Below are 20,507 nucleotides of genomic sequence, written 5' to 3' on the forward strand. Positions count from 1 at the left end.
TCTCGTTTTTTTTTGAGACAGAATCTTACCCTGTAATTCAGGCTGGCCTTGAATTTACTGTAAGCCTCAGCTGGCCTTGAAAGCTCAGTGCAGTCCTCCTGCCTCAGTCTCCCAGGTGCTGGGATTACAGGCGGCACCGCCATGCCTGTGGCCCCGCCCGGTATCTGGTGTGAGGTGAGCAGATGAGTGTTCTCTGCACAGGTCCACATCCATGAGCTCCAACATCATGTGTCTGCAGGCAGCCACAGCCTGGCTTCTGCAGATGCGAATGGTGTAGATGCACAAAACATGCAAGAGACCCAATCAAGTATTAATTTTTGAATAAAAAGAAGTAAAGACTTTTGATATGAAAGTAGTCAGCAGCAGAACAGGCAGCTTTTAAATGAACTTTGCTGTCTGTGCCTTGGTCTGGAAGTGGAGGGGTCGGTGGAAGGCAAACACTGTGAGGAGAGCTTAAAGCAGGCCAATGCTAAGTTCTCTTCAGCTCCATTTTTCTACCATTTTCTTGTTCATTCTTGAAGGTAATCCTGAATTCAGATGCCTAAAAATATTTGATAATCATCCCCAAATGCATCATCAATTAAATGACAGCTTTGGAGCATAGAATTCACATTCATGTGGATGTTGAAGTTTCTGTTGAAAAGCAAAAAGGCCACCACATCATTGTGTAGGTCCCGAACCTTCTGCAGCGGCAGCCGGGACATAGCTGCAGAAGGGGACACGCTGGCCAGCTTCTTGCGGGTGTCAGAAAGTACGCTGCTGCGCTAATGCTGATAGGCAGGCCGGGCACCTCTAGAGCACCTTGCCGGGCGCCGCTGAAAGGTCCTGGCCCTCGTCTTTCTATTGCTTCCTCATTTCGCTAGACTGACTAGCAGTGTTTGTTTTGTGACATTTCGTTTTTACTGTTTAAATTCATTTGTCTTCTTAGTTTGGCAGAGTAGTTAAACATATGTTTATCTCTGTGGTCAAAACATGATCAAATTGCTCAATGTAAGAGGCAGTCATTCGTTGTGTGGATGTGTATAGTACTTACCTTGCTGAGAAGAATAATCAGAAGTAACGGTCTCTTGATTTAATGATAGGGTACTAATAAATTTTGTGGGTGGTGGATTATGGACAGGGTAGAACTTTCTCATTAAATACAGAAGAGCTTTGACAAGAACCTATCAAAGGACCAGGTAGAGAAGAGGTCCTTCTGTGATGCTGTTATTTTTCTCATTTGGTTCTTAAAAGAAGGTCAAGTTGTAGCTGCAAGTAGCTTTTACAATTAGTTAACCCGGCTTGCATAGACTTTGGGGAAACAGTGAGAGGAACGTGTGAGAGAAAGCTCTTTCTCTGGTTGCCTTACTTCTTTACTTCCAAATACATGGATCCAGTATCTGTTCCTCTTCTGGAGGTGCTGCATCCTGGAAGGAACCAAGCTGCGTCACTTAAGTCGACCTTGCTCCATTGTGGACACGTAGCAGCTGAAGTTGTGATGTGCCCAAAGTTGCACAGCTAATTTGATGTGATGTTGAAAATAAAATGCATCTCCTCTTTCCCAATCCAGCAATCCTCTGCTGTTTCTCTCTGCAGAGTCATTTTCTCCCTATTTTTAAATGAAAATGTGAGCAGGACAGCAAGGTGTGATTCAGTACAGCTAGGCTTGGGTTGATTTATTATTGTCAGACCAATTCATGAAAATCAGCATCTTATGATTTAATCAGCATCTTAAGATTAAAATGTTATGCGTGTTACATTTCCATAACAATGCAACATTACATTGTGAACCATAGATGACATTTGAATTTATAAAGCCTCTTCCTTAGTTAAATAAGACATGTTTCTGTTTTTTAAAAAATGAAGTGTTGAGTATAATTTGCCTAAGACCTGTACAAGTGTGAGGGCCTTTTAATTGTTGAACCTCTTAGCTTTCTGAGCTTTGGAGAGACGGTAACTGTGGTGCAAGAGTCGGTCAGTGAAAGCAGTTGCTGGCTAGCCGAGCAGGCAGGCCTGGGGCAGTGCAGTGACAGCCTGCCCCGCACAGTGGGCCTGACAGAGCTGGGCACAGTCAGTCCAGGTGGGCGCGCAGATGAATGTGTCATGCTCCGCACCTGCTCGGGTGTGTGGGCTCCTGTTTAACACCGGGAGCGACTGGGTCCTGTGTCTGAAGCCATTTCCCGGGAGCTCTGCTGTGTATTGCGGGTTTGTCCATCTGCTGTGGCTGCTGAGGCATTTCAGAGGCCACTGCTTTTAGGCAGCAGTGTTGGTCGGGGTCCTGAAACAGGATGTCGTTGGGACCAACAGCAGAATACATGGGTTTGCAGCTGAGTCTTCTAGCCATGTGCGGTACAGCGGGCTTCAGAGCAAGGACTTGGAGCTGTTTGCTGGCTGTAAGAAGGGAGCCAGACACGCTTACAGCAAGATTCATTGCCAGAGGATCTGCGCTGGCATCAGCAGCCCAGTGCAAGCTCCAGCCACCGTAGCACAGCTCGATCCAGCCTGACTTGCTGTAAACACTGGCCTAGCTCTCCTGATGTCTGTTGTGTCTTTTCATAACCAACACAACTAAAACGTTTAGCATTCTAAAAAATGTTAATACCAGAGATGTAGAGAAATGTTTAATGGATCCTAGAACAAATATTCTTGGAAGGAAGAGGATAAATAAAGATGGTATATGAAAAGTCCAAAAAGGCAAGAGGAAAGGGGTGTGAGGCCTAGAGTCACTTAGCTGCCTAGCACCTACTGTATGACACTAGGCAAATCACTTAACATGCTCTTGCCAGTTTGAACCACTAATGGAGAACGCATGCCTGTCCCATTAGCTGGCTTGTACCACCCAGTGGTATTGTTCATGTCACCCCATGGGACAGCCATACATGTATCACCCACCAATGGTTCAGAGCCACCAGGAGCAAGACATGAAGGCAGCCCCATCGTGAATGTGTTTATCTCTGAACTTTAGCTTCCGTGTCCCTAAAGTGAGAGACTGGACTAGAGAATCCATTTAAAATATCAATTTTAGTCGGGGAGATGGCTCAGTGGAATAAGCGCTTCCCTGGCAAGCGCAAGGGTCGGAGTTCAATCCCCGGTTCTGCCCAAAAAGAAAGAAACTAGCTCCGGCCGATTTACAATTTCTGACATAGCCAGTCAAGCGGAAGACCCAATACTATTATGGTCTACTGGACTCTTTTAGAATATTTTGCTGAGTTTACACACCTATAATATTGAAATAATGGAACTTAAAAAAAAAAGGTTATATAGACGATTGTATCTGTTTACTCAAAGTGGTTTTGATAGATATATAGTTACATTCTCTTAATGAATAGAATGATTCTTGTACAGCAGTTAACCACTAGGAAGAATGTATGCAGTGTGTTAATTATTGAAACTGTCCTACCAATTTGATTTGCAACTGTCTCATTGCTATTTGTTTATGAATAAAATTATGGGAAAAAATTTTTAAAAATAAATAAAAAATAAAATATCAATTTAAAATTTTCCTTTATTGATTTCATCTCCGTTTTGGAAATGTAGGTCTAATTCTTCTTGGGTATCTTTAGGCTGAGTAAGTTTGGTGGGACACAGTAACTATCTTCATCTATACGAGGAGTTTTGTTGTATGAAAGGGGCATTTTTTTGTGTAACTGCAGTAAACAGAAATATGACCCACAGGAGACACTATGGAAAGGATTATCTGGCTCTAAATAAAGAGAAACTATGATTCAGAGTGCCTCTCTTTGGCCGGGGAGATGGTTCAGTGGAATAAGCACTTCCCTGGCAAGTGCAAGGACCTGAGTTCAATTCCCGGTTCCGCCAAAAAAAAAAAAGACGGTACAGGTACAGAGTGCCTCTCTTAGTTTAGATGAAAAACGTTTGCTGAGCTCTAACCATGCCAAGCACTGGGAATTATAACACCCTGCTCTTGCCTTTTAGGTGTTTGCAGTTTGATAGGATAGCTGTAAAGATGGAAAGAACGGGACAGATGTTTTTTCCGGCATACATCTTAACAGTGGAGCCAACACTGGGGATGAAATCAAAGATATTTCCTAGGTTTTTAGCATTTCTGTAAAGGAAATGGTGACTTTTATTTGACCCACTCAGCTGGCTGGACCTGCAACCCATCTCAGTAGTGATGAGCAGGCATTCGGTCAGGTGCCGTGACCTGTGGCTGTGGTGTCCAGTAATGTGCCCTTATGTGATCTCTTCCAGCCTCTGAGAATGATTTGCTGAACAAGCGCCTAAAGCTCGATTATGAAGAAATCACTCCCTGCCTTAAAGAAGTCACTGCAGTGTGGGAAAAGATGCTTGGCTTTCCAGGAAGATCAAAAATTAAGTTCGATATGGAAAAAATGCACTCTGCTGTGGGGCAAGGTAAGCTTTTCAGGCCCTGCCAGCCAGGCACACCCTCGCCAGCGATGGGAAAGGTGGGGCGAAGACGGTCCAAGCCTGCTTTTCCCAGGCGGCCTCCCCAGTCCATCTCATTACACCTTCCGCTGCTCTGGTGCCAGACATAGTTAATTGATGTGACTTTCACTCTTTCATAACCTTTCTAATTGAATTGAGTGCCCAGAAAACCAGTGCATAGGAAAATAAGAGAGAAGAACCCAAGGGTTTAATTGCCTGAAGACTGAATAATGATGGGGTGATTTAGCCTGAGCTAAATCCTAAACGAAAAAACTAATTGTGTGGCTTCTCTCTGTGAACTCTAGAGAGAAAATAATGGGAGGACAGAGGTTAGACAGATGGTCAGGGCTCAGATTCTGGCCCACTCACTTTGTGGTGTGCTGTTCAGCAGAGACTGTACCTTTGAGCTCGGTCCTCTATGTTTCAGGTGTGGGTGGATAGGCAGAGGTTGCGAGGAGGCAGGAAGGGACACCCACATGCGGCCATGCTGCCAGCTTCCTGGTGTGATCTGCTGGTCCAGGGACAGGCCAGGAGAGAGCTCCATACTGAGCATTTGGAAAGGCTTCCAGCAGTGGGACACAGTGGTCCTCATAGAAAGTGTGGACCTACATTTTGTCGTTCTGTCTCCCTTGTTTCATTTTCTCCTAATTCATTTTTAATGTATATTATAAAAGCATCAGTCTGCAGTGGATTGGGAAACTTTTTAAAAATAAAAGATTGATTCTTCACAGATAAGTCTGAGAAGCACAGTGTTCAAGTAAAAACAGTGATTTCTTTTTAAAAGTACATTAGCATCTATTGGTAAGAGCCTTGTGAGCCTCATCTGCTTTTACTGCTGCCTTCTGGCTGATCTAGTCCTCAAAACCCAGCTGTCTGGACTAAGGGTTGCACTTGTGTAGATAGATACATGGTTTTCCTCTGGCTTTATCACTGCCAGCAGAAGAACATTGGACAGGTAGAAGCTTTACTTATCTCTAAGAGGGTTAATGGAATGAAGTAGGCTTTCTCACATAATATTCTAGGCATTTTAAAGCTTTTTTACCTTGAGTTCTGACAGCACACATTTTAGCGGTAATGGGTAATTACTGCTCAGTGTGACTTCCCTAGTGATAAGAGTAAGGATGCTCAGGCTTATAGTGGTTGATGATGGGCTGAGGCCACAGGGCTGGGCTCACTGCAAGCTGCCAAGGGTCTAAGTATCACACTGCACTGTCTCTGGTAGAATCGCACCTTTATAGGGTGTCCTCAGAAACCAGCAATGTGTGCAGTGGTGAAGAGTGGGCTTCAAAGTCGGCAGTAGCCTTCAGTCCAGCCTGGGGCTCCTGCGTCCTGAGAGTCTTGGTCCAAGCAGAGGGTGAGGTGGCGGCTGTGTGGCCAGCAGTGCTGCCACTTTCACCCCCACAGTGGCTGCTAGAGACCTATTCTCACACCAGGTGGCCACAGTTGGCTGTCGTGAAAAAGGAGAAGGCAGGGACAGGAATGTGCTCTTTCCCTGTCTGGGTGGAATAAGCGATGACTTTGGCAGCATGGCTTCTAACAGAAGGCCTCACGTGCTCTGCGACAGCGGTCACAATGCTTGAGCTTCTCCTGGGCCAGCCATCTGGTCATTTGCTTCTTATTGTGCATTTTAGGAGGGGGACAAATAGAAACACCTCAGGAATCTGGACGCTGTGTTGCAGTCAGACGTGGGTGATGCACAGCTTGTGTGTGGGACGGGAGAGGCTGGCCTAGAATTTCTTCTGGATTCCCTGACTTTATCCCTTGGGTTTACTGCGGGAGCTCAGGCAGCGCATTCGAAGAGGCTCTGCATCATCTGGCTTCAGCACTTCAAGGGCTGAAAGGCTCCAAACAGATGACCGCTTCCTTCTGTGGCTCAGATGTAAAACATCAGATTAAATCAGAACAGCTTTGTCATCTCAGAGACCTTGAGAGAGGGGATAGCACTGTGTGGTTGATGGGGCCTTGCCCTCGCTGATCTGCAGCCCCTGCTGACACAAATAAAAGGATTCATAAAGCTTTGCAGGTGAGGACCTGATGGAAGTGGCCGTGTTAAGGATTCAAGCAGGGAGAAGAGTAGAAAGTTCAGAGTTGAGTTTGAGTCAAAGTGATTTCTCTAAAGTCATCTAGATCTAGAACATGATAAGCCTGAAATGTTTCCTTGGAGTGGAATTGTTGCAGAGTGGCCGCCGAGCAGAGAGCAGTGTGGGCCAAATGCAGACTTTGCTTTTTCTGATGAGATTTCTAGAAGATTATTCTAGAAATTAATGAACACAAAATTACTGACTGCAGATAGGAAAGCACCTATTGTGGCGTTAATAGTCTAAACCAAAACACAGAACACATCCAGGAAATGCTTAGTATTTTCAGTTATATGGGCTGTGGGTACACTGGTCAGACTGCCCAGGTCACCGCTGTGACCCCAGTTTTCAGCTCTTGTCCGGATAAAATAGTCGCCTTTCTCCTCTTCCCTCTCCAGAGTTTTAGATGGTAATCTTTTTCAATTCTAGGTATGGGTGGATTTTCACTTTCTTCTTTATATGATTTGAATTTTTCAGAGGATTATTCTGGTTTTGTTTTGCTTTTAAATAGTAAACACTATTTTTCAAATCAGTAAAAATAGAAAGTTATTTGCGCAGAGGCTGGAGTGGTGATCTGTCCCCTGTCCCCTGGAACCCCACTTGACAGCCATGTGGGCTCCACGGCCAGGACTCTCAGGTGGAAAGAGCAAAATAAAGCCTTCCGAGGGTGTTCCAGGCCATTCCTAGCAAGAAATCTGTGTCTGACTCCTAGGGACTTTTGCTTTAAATCACAGGTTCGAAGCTTACTCCGGAATCCCAAAATATGTAGTGCTCAAAATGATACAGCCAGCATTGTCTGATAAGATAGTGGGAATGATTTCACAAGAAGAGGAGACTTGACCTCTTGTACCTTGGGGCAAGCTTTCCAGTTTTGTGTTCCAGTTTTCCATGTTTTGTGCATAAAGCCCCGCTACAGAGTTGCCATGCCAGCTGTTTTCCAGCTCCCATTTGCCTTTAGTCCGGGTTCCAGTATGAAGCGTCGTGCATGAGTGTCCATGCCATGCCTGCTAGTGTACAGCTAAGACACTTCTCTGGAGGGATGCTAGGGAGGAAAAACAGTGACACAGAAAGGCACATATTAGGGCCTGTTCGTTTGCTGTTGCCACCGTAGTCTGTTAACAGCTTACAGCAACACGATGCTGAAAAAGACAGGAGTTTCCCACTCCCAGCATAGGAAGCCGTGTCAGGGAGCTGGGCTGAGCTGCCCTGGGCCTCGTCTGCTCTGCTGGCTGCGCATTCCTTGGCTTACAGCTGTGCCTCGTCTCTGCTTCCGTGGTCACACTGTGTCCTTTCTCAGAATGTCTGTCACAGGACACTCATCACTGGCTATGAGGTCCACTGTAACCCTACTTTCCTCAGGATCTTGCCTTTATATCCACAAAGCTCCAGGGTATAGGACTTAGATAAATCCTTCCTCTTGGGGGATCAGCGCTCAACACACTGCACAGGAGTGCGTGTGTGAATGTTTAGAGGTAGTGTGGCCTGTGCTTATATAGCTGGGGCCTGTGTTTGTCCCACAGGCCAACTTGGTTTCTTTCTTTCTTTCTTTTTTTTTTTTTTAAGTGAATGTGAGAGGAAAGAACAAATGCTTATTTTTCCTAAAGCGTTTCTGATAAATGCCTGTGGTGAGCTGCAGCGCTTGAGAGTCCCTTTTTCTGCTTTGTTTTTCTTCCTTTTCCTTCATCCTTGAGGTTTGACCAAAGAGCATCTTTCTGTGAAACCCAGAGTGCTCAGCGGGGAGCCAGTTCCTATCACCTGGGCCTATGCCTCAGGTCTCTCCCTGCTGGGAGGTCACAGCTTGCTCTGTCATTCTTTATGCCTGATCTTATTTCACTAGAATGTTATTGGTTGCAACCAGGTCCTCAATTTACCCCTTGAAGAGTCGTAGAACAGAAGATATCTTTGAAAGGAATGGGGCAGGGAAAATGAGGGGTAGAAGGGAAGGCACAGGGTGACACGTTTTGGGTTGTTTCTTTCCATTCCTATGCTGGGAATTTATAGTGGAACAAGAATTCGGAGCAACAGAATGAAACTCTTCATTTTTATTACTGTATGAAGTGAACTCCTATGCTTAAAGTCTGTCTTTGTGTTTCCTGCCTTCTCCTTAAAGGTGTGCCACGTCATCACCGTGGTGAAATCTGGAAATTTCTGGCCGAGCAGTTCCAACTTAGACACCCATTTCCTAGTAAACAGCAGCCAAAGGATGTGCCCTACAAGGAACTCCTGAAGCAGCTCACCTCCCAGCAGCACGCTATCCTCATTGACCTGGGTGAGCCTGTGCCGGCCACGGGCAGGGGTGGAAGATCAGAAGAAACTCCGGGTTGTTTAGTGACCTACCTTTGGATTTGGCAACTGACGTTTCCTACCTCAACTTTCAATTTATCTTTTTTTTCTTTCGGAACCAGGGATTGAACTGAGATCCTTGCGCTTGCTAGGGAAGCACTTATTCTACTGAGCCATCTCCCCAGCCCCCTCAACTTTCAATTTAAAAAGCCCTGGAGTTATCACAAATGCTTCCCTGGAGTATACCAGCCTGCTTTCCAGGGCGGCTGGTTTAACTGTGCTTGGCATCGGGTATTAACTGGTTCAGTTCAGTGATTTAGATATCCATAGGATGTTTGTGTGGTTAGCCAAAGGGATATCCTGGGAAACGTGTCGCTTGGTTTCTGCCAGAGCACACTCCCGTCTTCCCTGTTCCCCCACAGAACTCATCAGGAACATTGTGGAAAGCCGGGTGAGTGCATGAGGTGATTTTTCCATTTTTTAGTTTTGAGAGACACAACACCTTGTCTCCTGTTTTAGAAGCACGAGACGGTTGCTATGGTGAAGGACTCACTGGATGGAGGTGCACGACGGCCCCCCTGACTGTCAGTGGCCAGGCAGAGGCGGAGGTGGCCGCGGCTCCCCCCTTGCCAAACGCCGCATCTTCTGAGGGAGGGCCTCTGTCTCCATGGCCGGAGAGCAGTGTGTGGCTGTGGGAGGCACCTGTGACCTTCCTTGCTCCCGAAATGCCTGTTCTGGTTGTCGTGCTGCGGGGAGCCCTGCTGTGGTCTGGCTCTTCAGGTTGTTACCGCCCCCGGCCACAGTGAAGGTGACAGTGAGCTGGGTCAGGCCCGCCAGGCTTTGTCCTTCAGCACACGCAGCAATCTCATGGTTTCGTAACCCTTGGATTGAGCTGAGGGTCTGAGCTTACGCGTCATCTTTCAGAAACCGCCCCTGGCTGCAGTCTCCTCTCCCATGGCAGACCAGATTAGCTGCTGCTGCCAGTGCCCCAGCCCACACCATGCCCTCTCCCCGTGACGCTTGTCACATTTATTATTAATAAAGCTGGTTCTCAGCTTTGCTTCAGCTGAATGTTGTGAAGATTTCTTGATGTCCTTGTATTAATCTTCAAACAGTATTTAATCTGCTTTTATTAATCCCTGCAACACTATCACATGGATATCATTGAGAAAATTAAAACAGAGAGGTTAAATAATCAGCTCAAAATGAAACAGCCGATTTGCTCCTGAGCTATGACCTCAGAGCCTCTCTCCTCTCCCATGCCAAGCAGCCGTTTTGGGTTAGACTGGGCCATTTCACCACTCTACCTGGAGCCCCTCAATAGTGCCATCGCACGGTAGGTATGCAGTAAATCTTTTTGAGGTGCTGATTGTGCGGTACCACCAAGTGCTGCAACCTGCTGTGATGTTCACAACAGCCTTGAAAAGCTGCCCCTTATCCTCTCAGAGATAAGAAAACTGAGTCACAGAGAAATCTTGTGTGGATCACAGTCCCACCCCCATCTGAGAGGAGGCCAGGATCTAAATCCACCGTCACACTGTGCCAGAGCAGGGCCCTGCTATCCCAAGGCCGCTGAGCCCGGAGGCCTGCGTTGCTATGGGGACGGCTGGCCTGGTGAAGAGAGCGCCAAGAGCCTTGGTGGGGTCAGAGTCCATTTGTCCCACTGCCCCTGAGGACAACAGTTTGGTGAATTGGCAGAAGCCGTGTTTGCTGATGTGCTGAATAACAGAGCAAATGGCATCAGGCTCTTGTCCTGTGCTATGAAGTGAAGAATAAATGTAGGGCGGGGTTAAAAGCAGGAGAGTACAGAAGGCCTCTGTTGCCCGCTGCACCCCTTTGTACAAAGGAGGGGAAGTGGAGGACCCATAATCACTTTGGTTTCAACGTTGTCTTCTCTTAGTTTCCCTCAGTGACCCCTTCATGCCCCGCAGGCGGCCCCCTGCCCTGTTGCTCAGATACGGTTACCTTTCTGCAGCAAGAGGAGAAAGGCCAGATCAGCACGCCTGTCTGGCCTCTCCCAGATGGACACATGCTCTGAGCTGCACCACAGGCAGCCTCCCCTCTGTCCAGAGGCCCCTGGTTCACAGGCAGGACTGGGCTTGGCTGCATCCACTCTGCCTCTCCCCATCCCTACTGTCCCTGCTTTCTCCCTTCGGCACCCTGGAGGCCAGCTGGAGCTCCCTGACGTGATGGCACTGACCCCACTTTTGCTCAGTTCTGACCTGGCCTCCTCTGGGAATGCCCTTCCAGCACTTTGCCTAGGACCTAAAAGACCTCTGTCTGCCAGACTCTGTCTCCCAAGACACCTTGCTGAACTTCCCCAGGGTTTACAGACACCCTCCTTGGGGTCAGCTCTTCTTCCCATTAACTAGGAAAGCTGGGTATTGGCCCAGACCTGGGGTTAGCATCCCAGATGTCTTTCTGCCGCAGGGGCCACAGAGGCCTGATGTGGACACCGCCAGGCGGGGCCCATTCCTTCCATCTCCCAAGGCCCGCTCCACATCAGTTGTTTGTGCTTTCCATTTATCTATGCCACGAGTGTCTGTCCTTTTGACTTTTATGGGCTGTGTTAAGAGGAATTGTGTTGGGCCACGTGGAAAATATCATTTATAGTAGTAAAAATATCTTAAAAAATATTTTTCTCATAACTTTTTTTTGGGGGGGGGCGGAACCAGAGATTGAACCCAAGCCCTTGCACGTGCCAGGGAAGTGCTTATTCCACTGAGCCATCCCCCCGGCCCCTCTCATAACATTTTAAAAAGGAGGGCAACATAAAACCAGGGAGACATTTTGACCTTGATTTGTGAAGTGCGTGTGTTGGTGTCTGGCTGGTAGAAGTGGTCGCAATCCGTAGTTCTCCAGGTGCTCATCAGAAACATTTGACCTAATGTAGTCGTCGCCATCTGTTCACCCTGAAAACAGTTGTTCCCAAACTTGGGCACTGCCTAAAAGTGGTGGCACAACTAGGGTGCAGTTGAGAACCCGTGGATGGTTCTCTCTGGGAAGACAGGTTTTATAAAAATCTAATGGAGATATTTTCAAGTTTTTCTTTGAGTTTAATGCCTTATCGCATTTCTACACATTCTAAAATTTAATAATAAGCAAGGATTTGTTTTTCTATTATTAATAATAGTGTCTAGGTAACAATATCATGAGCAAAAACTATTTGATTCATCTTTCCAGTGTCTTTATTACTGCTGTTGAAAACATGTTGAAACTAATTTATGAACAACTCAAAGTTCAAGTTTAATAATTAAATCAGAAAACTCCATGTGCTTATTAGCTGCCTGTCTTCGTAGCACACTCACAGGTATGTGTAGTCGAAATTACAGTATCAGTGATACTGTTACAGTATCAGTGATCGTTGCACTTTACTTACCAGATCTCACGTTGTGTGAGGGGCAAAGCCATGTCAGGGGAGGTATTCAGGTTTGGGATCTGGCAGGAGAGTTGTCGTGTGGTTTGTACTTCCACTGATGTACCTCAGCCAAAGGTTCCACACCTGTTCCTGTCTGCTGGAAAAGAAGCTGTAATCCAAATGTCGAGGAAGAGAATGTCCTCCTCGCTTCTTTAGAGTCCAGCTAAGACAGAGGGTGACAGAACCTCCACAGTGAAAGAGCTAGCTGAAAGTCTGCTGTTTGCTTCTGCTTGCCAGGCTGCTGGTGGCCTCTTCCCCCTGGATGCATGGCTGGGCGCTGGGCCCTGCCTGGTGGTAGGGGTGCTGCTCCCTGTCTCTCTGTCATCTTTGGGTTCAAGTCTGATGTGAGAAAAACTAAATACCTTGATGACGAAAGACAGAAAGGGCCTGGTACTTATCATGCAGCACCTCATTAGGCAATAACCAGTCTGTCTGGTTTGGGGCTCCGCTCTAAGGAGACCGACCACTTGAGCATTTCCAGAGCCTAATTCATTCCTGTACTGGTGGCCACATGGGCCATTCCAAAGGGTCTGCCTGGGTCTGTGAAACCTTATCAAGGTCATATCATGAAATTATCTTGGTTTGATCATTCCAAGGATGCTGTTGTTACTCAGAGTGATAGAACTAAATTCAGGTGACAAAAGGAAAAAATAAAATGAACTCTTCCTGCACCCTTGAAGCCCATCAATGGCGTGCTAGTACACGTTTAACACTTGCCTCCCGCAGAGCCCTCAGAAGAGCCCTGGCGTTTACTGTGTACAGATTCCCTTGCTCTCCAGCTTCCCACCATGATCAGTTGTAGGGTACTGGACTTGAGGTCCTGCACGGCAGGGGCGGGCACAGGTGCTCACAGAGCCCCAGGAGCCAATTCCAGCAGTCATTGGGCCTAATCAGGTGGTTCCTGGAAATCAGTGGCTCAGAAAAGAGCACTCTCTTCTTTGTGTCTGCACCAGCATGTTAATGGTGATCTCACAGGTCCTGTAGGAATCACACGTTCCTGTGGAAGGCAGCCACTGGACAGCTGAGGGGCACATTATTTAATAGTCTCAAGAGTGATACAAAGGGCGTTTCTTTCCCGCTTCAATCCCTTCTTTCAAAGTGTGCTTAGAGCCAAATGTTAAAGATTTTACAATGATAGATAGGCCCTCCTCCAGAAAGGAATCTTGCAGGTCACCTGCTTGTGGGTTTTTCTTCCTCCTGCAAATGAGGAACCAGGTCCAGGAGTTAGAGAGTCAGTAGGACTGCTGGTTTCCAGTCCAGATAGAGGAACCTGCAGGCAGGCTCCTGGGAAAAGGAGCAAAAGGAAGAAGCTTGTCAGTCAGCTTTTTCAGGGCCACAGCCAGACTGAATAGCTTTGCAGGTGGTCCATTTTTGCAACAGCTGCAGTTGTAGTTGATGATTCTAAGCCAACTAGAGGTCTTGCCCAAGTTGAAGCCAGTTTGGCTTTGCATAGAGTAAGGCAAGATGTACTCTAAGTTTGGATGGTGTTTCTCATCACGTGGGGCAGGGACCACCTACCTGCAGATCTCTTGAGCTCATAAACACATTCCTGAGGCCACCATCCTGCCTGCTCTGCTGCTGACTGCAAGACTCAACACAGCGGCCACCTGGGGTATACAGGTTTAATTAACAAGCCACCAGGTAACCTAATATAGTGCCTGCTGGGACCCCAGGATTCGGCTCTTCTTCAACATGTGATGGGAAACACGAGGGTCAGTCCTGGAAAGACATTCCTCAGATGAGTAGCTTTCCTTAGGAGCGCTTCATGAAGGTTAGGGTCCTGGTCACGTAGAACACATCTGAGTTGTGGATTGCCTTGTCAGCCTCTCTCGCATGGTTCTCCACTTAGACACATGAGCTTGCTTTCGATATAATTAAGTGTATTTCTTTGTGCCCTCATTTACCACTCTATTTAACAATCTTATCCTGATTTTGTCTGTGAAAGTGAACACTTTAGTTGGAAATTGAAAGGAAATCATTCTCTACTTTGTGGTAAATTGTAAAATATAGTTGGAAGAGGCAGGCGCCTCATTTCAGTCCTTTTGCAGGAGGGACTGTATACAGTTTTTAATCCAGTTTTCCTCTGAGCTGGCGAAATGAAGTCTACCTCTCTAAGCTGGCATCTTCCAGAGCCAGTGTACTGCTGTGGGAAGGCGGGGTGATGCGCTCTCCTGCTGAGCCTAGAGACCTTTGAGGCAGACAGTCAGACCAAGACCAAAATCTTGTCATAAATGTTCAGCATACAGCAGTGTTGTGCTCATAATCACCGCCTTTGGTGAGCAGTGGAGTGTGGAAAGCTTACTGCGGCCCCAAGTGTGCACCACGCCCGGCTCCAGGGCCCACTGCGGGTGAACGTCCTGGGTGTGGCCTCCATGAACTATGTGCTTCCTTCTTCCCAGTGCTTCTTTAATGCCTTCCAGGCTAGAATGTTGTGACCCCACATTGGGTGCTATGGATATGGGTTGTCCAGAGCGTTTCTGAGCCACATAATCCATTCTCTTCCCAAGGCACCTGCCACTTCCTCTTTACCTGGTGTATAGTCAGGGAACTGGGTAAGTTACAGTGTTTGCCCAGGTCTGACCTCAGGGTCTCTTTCATCCTTAAAGTTGTAGAGTGACTCAACAAGGTTTTACTTACACTGATAGTTGCTACTGTTATTTACCACCTTAGAAAATAAAGCTGACTATTTATTTATTTATTTATTTGGCACTGGGAATCCAGACAAACTTAGGACCTTGCGCTTACCAGGCAGGTATTTGTGCCACTGAGCTATATCCCAGGTCCAAGCTGACAATTTAAAAACACACTTGTTTAGAAAAACTGTAATAAACTTATTGAGATAAACCAGTATTAAAGATGACTAATTTCAAATAAAAGAGAAAAGTGACATTTAAAGACTGTTTAATGTAATATGTGATTTAATAGAATCACCTGGATTATTTTGGGTTCATTCATTCTGTTTGGTTATTTATGTGACAAAGAAGGTTAAGAGCTGAGTCTGTACAGATCTATAGTTGAGGGGGGAAGGGGCTTTATAGGCCCCTGAAAAGGCCTTGAGATCTCTCCCAGGTTCTAAGACTGACCACTGTTGACAATGGCTGACCTAAAAGAAAAGACCAGAATAAAATGCATGGTGCAGCAGGGACTGAGTGACAAAGTCAGACCGGTGCCATTTGTTCTCCCACCAGTCAGGAGCTGAAGGCCAGACGCCTGGGCTCCTCCCCGCCCAGTGTGGACTGGGGTCCCTGTCTTCCTGAGCCAAGTTCTGCCCTGTGTGGAACACGACATTGCATTTGGAAATCTCCAAGGAGCATACTGACAGATCTGTTTCAACTTGGCCAGGCTTGTGCAGGACAGGTTTCTGGCAAAAGTAAAATCAGTTATCATTTCTGCAGCTCCATGACAGGGACGACTTGCCATTTTGAGTGGGAACTCCAGATGAGAGAGCTTGGGGTTCACTGGTATTTAGTGAACCTAAAAGGAGTGGTGGTGATGATGCTGATTAGGAATTTGTATCAGCTTTCAATTCTACATGTTTGTGAATTCTCAGTTTTGTGAAAAATCAGTTGCTGGGGGAAACTTCCCTTTACCCCCTGGAAGTCTATTAGTAGCAAGATCTTCAGGTTCTGTGGAACATGATAGTAGTGTAACGTTGCCCTTTTATGTTAAATATAAGCCATTTTGCATTGGCCTTGCAGAACTGTCGGATGCAGGCCCCTCTTTCTCTGTCCTGGTTGGAGCTGAGAGTGTCTGGTATAGCTGCAGGTGCATGACTGAGCTCCTTCAGAGCAGCCACTTACGTCAGACATAGCCCGTGCTCTCCCAGTTCTGCCGGGCAGGCCTTCCTCCCATTTTAAAGGAGAGAAAGCCAAGGTTGAGAGAACTAATTTTTATTCAGAGCTGGTAGCTACCATAGATGGTGCTAGAAATACCAATGAAATGCCCCTCAGGGGGTTGGCCTTTTTATAAATGATTCTAAAGGCAAGCCTTTATCAGTGAAATGTATCTTTAAGATCTGTAGTTGGTATAGGCATCCATGCCTGCCCTGGTGACTGGAGCAGAATGTGTGGCCAGTGCCCATCAGTCTCATGACCCCATGCTCTGTTTAGCATCAAGGTGACTAGACCATGGATGGCCTGGCTGTCAGACTGCACAGTGTCCTCATCCAGCTGAACCCTTCCCAAGAAATGATTGTCAGAGGCTGAGGACAGAGCTCACAAGAAACTCTGCGTGACTCTGCCCCATTAGCTTGTGAATAATAGAAGTCCTGTGTTTGGCAGAATTTGGCCTAAGGTTTGCTTTGTTTTCATGTGCTATGGCCCTGGGAGCAAGACTCTGGGAAGGTCGCTAGAGCTCCTCTGTGGACAGCTTAGCAGGCTTCCTCTCCCAGGTAGGGGGTCTCATTTGCCGGGCCTATTGTGAAATGAAAGTGCAGACTCCTTTGTTCAAAAATTAGGGGTTCCAAGGCAGTGGCAGCAGGGTGTTAAACGCTTCATGAGGTCCTTCCTGACACAGCACCAGCCTGACTCTCAGGACACACACCCGTGAAGCCAGATCAGCACGGTGTCCTCCCCAGCTGGCCTGGCCATGCCAGGAGGGTTAAGAGAGGAAGGTAGCTCTTGCAGCAGGGCCTGTTGGCATGAGCTCTGCTCCTCTAAGAGGTGCTGTCTACCCCAAGGGGGTGCAGTGCAAAAGATCACATTGGCTGCTTAAATTTGAAATCACAAACCCAAACATTGGGCCCTTTCCTGGCATTCTCCTGTGTCATATCACTCCCATGGCTTCTCCCTCCTACTTGAGTTTGAGACCTAAGGAGAAGGGCCTGCCTTCTGGCCAAGGGCAGGGAGGACTCTGTCAGCCTGGGAACTACGGGGTAGTGTAGTGGAAGGGACTCTAGGAGCTTTGAGAATTGGAGGGAGCGATACCCTTGTTCTTAAAATACAGTGGTTCAAATGGAGGTGTAGTCTCAGTATAAAGAATACATAGATTTTAAGGGCTTACTTGCCAAAAAGCAAAGCAACTCAATTTTTATATTAATCTCATGTTTATAAAGCTTGTATGAGCTAAACAAAATCATTAAAATTAATTTTACCTGTAACTTTTTCATGTGGTTCTAAGAAATCTAGTTGTAGTTATAGCTCAAATTACAGTTTGGTTGCACCTACTGTCCTAAACAGGTATCAGCCACAAAAGTCCCTTGACCCAAAAAGAAAAGTCTTCAAGTTTTATTTGAATACCAGTATTGTATGAAAATGATCAGGGAATCTTTTAAGCTTTCTGGAAGATGACTGGGTTGTATAAAAGAAAATGCTTGCTGCCCCTTAGCCTGTGAGAACACCGTCTAAGGCTTCAGGGTACAGACATTGAAGAGAAGAGTTGCTGGCAGGATCTGTGTGGTCTGGAGAAGTAGACTGAGAGGGTGTAGAGCAAGCCAGGCCTTCAGCAGCATTGGCAGGAGAAGGCAGAGTACAGGAAACCACAGCTGTTTCATTCTTCTTGAGAACAGAGCCTGGATGAGGGGCTCAGTAGTTCTGCTTCTGTCTTACAGTGAAGTCCACACTTCCATGGTAGTTGTGATTTCTTTCACCTGAATCACCCTCAAAAGACAGAGTAATTAATTGCAAATTTCAAATTCCAACATTCCAGGAGGGACCAGCTACTCTTGTTTAGAGACCAGAGTTAGTGTTAAGGAACTAGCAGTTTTAACCTGAAGCACAGTGCATTTCTGGTTCAGTGGGCTTTTTTTTCTTACACCTTCCCGTGTTCTCTTTCCAGGACGAACCTTTCCTACGCACCCTTACTTCTCTGCGCAGCTGGGAGCAGGGCAGCTGTCCCTTTACAACATTCTGAAGGCCTACTCACTCCTCGACCAGGAAGTAGGATATTGCCAAGGCCTCAGCTTTGTAGCGGGCATCCTGCTACTTCATATGAGTGAAGAAGAGGCATTTAAAATGCTCAAGTTTCTTATGTTTGACATGGGACTGCGGAAACAGTATCGGCCAGACATGATTATTTTGCAGGTATAATGTGTTCCTTATGTCATTATAAAAATAAGAGCTAAAAATGTGTGTTAGCCCCCATCAAGTACAGAAAAGGAAGAGTTTTTTTTTGGTTTTTTTGCGGTACCAGGGATTGAGCTCAGGACCTTGTGCTTACCAGGCAAGCACTTATTCTACTGAGCTATTTCCCTGGCCCAAAAGGAGGGTTTTGTGGCCATCAGTTAGCATTATAGCAGCTGTTGTTGCTTACTCTGTGCAGCATTGTTCCATGTGCTTTATATGCACTTACATAATAACACACAGGAAGACACTGTTAACCAGCTCATTTGTAGATAGGAAAACGGAGGCCCAAAGTAGTCATATAACAGGGCCTGGTTACACAGCCAGCAAGTGCCAGGGCTGAGCTGAGCTTAACCCCAGGCCTGCCGCACCCCGAGGCCTGCCCTCTGTGCTGGCCTGCAGCCCTGCCTTTCAGCCTGGGCACCTCAGCCCTCTCTGACCAGGCCTTCGCACTCCCCTCACTCCATGGTCCAAGGTTCCGCTCATATCACATCCAGGGAGAGGTGACCACACTCTGACACTCAGTCCCCCCACTTCTGCCCTAAGCACACGATGTCACGTTGTCCTGTCTTGTTTCTTTGGTAACCACATTTGTTGTGGAGGGATCTTGGCCTAGAGCTATTTCTCTGGTTTCCATACAGTGCCTTTATAGACCTAGCACAGGTCAATATTTGTTAATAAAGTAATCTGGTGGTGGCAAACCTGTGGCACGTGTGTCACAACGGGCTGTTTGCTATTACTGAAGGCACTAGAAGGCTCACCATCACCAAACTAGTCTGTCAGGAAACCAAGCACAGCATACTCATTCTGCATGCCAGGTGCTGGACCTGCCGCCTGAGAGGCGGGCGAGCTCTGGTCCTGCTCCGGGAGTGTGCCAGGTGGTGCTTAAAGCATAATTACTTCTTCCTTTCCTGGCAGGAGTCTGTGACTTTGAAGTCTTGGAAAGCATCTTTAGAAGAAGGAGTTTGAGGTCACCAAGTTGTGCCCTTTGCCAGGCTGGGCATGGTGGCACATTCCCTGAGCAGGAGATCTTAAGTTAGAGCCCAACCTGGGCAACTTAGCGACCTAATGAGACCTCTCAAAATAAAAAATTATATAAAAGGACTGAGAGTATAGTTCATATGAGGACCTGAGTTGAGTTTCCGGTACCTGACCCCTTTGCTTGGACTTGTAAATATGAACTACGTGAGCATAAATCTCATAAGAGGGAACTGTTTTCCTCACTGAAAGATTTGACCCACACAGCACTGTCCACACATACTGTCTGGTTCTCCCTACATTCCTCCCACTGTCCTTCCAGGAGCTGTTAGCAGAGAGAAGTTTTTTTTTTTTTTTAATTGTATATAATTTGGCATAACACGTCTTTTTCAACTGGTAGCCTTGATCAAGCTTTTTAAATACAGAAGAGCCACAACTAGTACTTCACAAGAGTGTATTGTGCTGTCATATGTAGTACACGCATGCCGCAGCGCATCTTGTGAGACACTGACCCTCACTAGCTTATTTATTTAGGCCCAGACTGGGGCTCAGAGCTGGCGTGGCCTTTGACCCTCTGTAAGTCATGGGGCCACCAGACACTGGAATGACTTGCCACATTGATCCTTGAAGGGAGAACCACTAACATCGGAGTCCAATTTTAGTTAAAAAAAGTTATTTTATTCACCTTAAGGCAGACTCTTCTTGTTTAACTTGCCCAGGATCTATGTACTTCATATTTTATAAATCTAAAAAATTACAGTTGTTCTGGCTTTTGCATAGTGCTAGGAGTCCAGAGGGGACTAAGTGATAGTGGGCAGTGGCCCTCCTCTGAAATCATGATGTGCCCTTAGTTTACTCTTGACAGAGGGGCTGGCTTTTTATTTCTAAGTCCCTGGGATTTGAATTTTTCTAAGAATGCATACCTTACAAATTTGGGAAGTGCTTTACGCAGGCAGATGTGTAGATTCTCCTCGCCAGGCTGTGCACGAAGAGTAAAAAGGAAGAGGCAGAGACCAGCATTAGCACTCTGGGCCAACCAGAGCCTGGTATGCAGTAGCCTCCCAGGAAGCCCGTGTTGGGCGGATTAGTAGCCAAGACCAGTGGGCACCTTGAGCTGCATAGAAGCTTTCAAGTGCTAGTAATTCTTGTAGACTTTGCCATGGGGTGGGTGAGCTTGTCTGCATAGCAGATGCCTGATTCTCAGCACCACACACGTCTCACCCTGCAGATCCAGATGTACCAGCTCTCACGGCTCCTTCACGACTACCACCGTGACCTCTACGACCACCTGGAGGAGCACGAGAT

General features: G+C 46.8%; 1 protein-coding gene across 1 annotated transcript in view; it reads left to right on the forward strand.

Annotated features, from left to right (window-relative positions):
• Window positions 1–20,507, forward strand: part of Tbc1d1 (TBC1 domain family member 1) — a 222,302-nt gene that overhangs the window by 182,533 nt on the left and 19,262 nt on the right. Inside the window, exons 16-18 of the mRNA XM_004642666.2 lie at window positions 4,192–4,353; window positions 8,575–8,733; window positions 17,941–18,185. Of these exons, the coding sequence (XP_004642723.1) occupies window positions 4,192–4,353; window positions 8,575–8,733; window positions 17,941–18,185 (566 nt within the window). The remainder of the gene's footprint in view (window positions 1–4,191; window positions 4,354–8,574; window positions 8,734–17,940; window positions 18,186–20,507) is intronic.

Source organism: Octodon degus, unplaced genomic scaffold (genome assembly GCF_000260255.1).
Source record: "Octodon degus isolate 3935 unplaced genomic scaffold, OctDeg1.0 scaffold00158, whole genome shotgun sequence".
NCBI classification, from domain to species: domain Eukaryota; kingdom Metazoa; phylum Chordata; class Mammalia; order Rodentia; family Octodontidae; genus Octodon; species Octodon degus.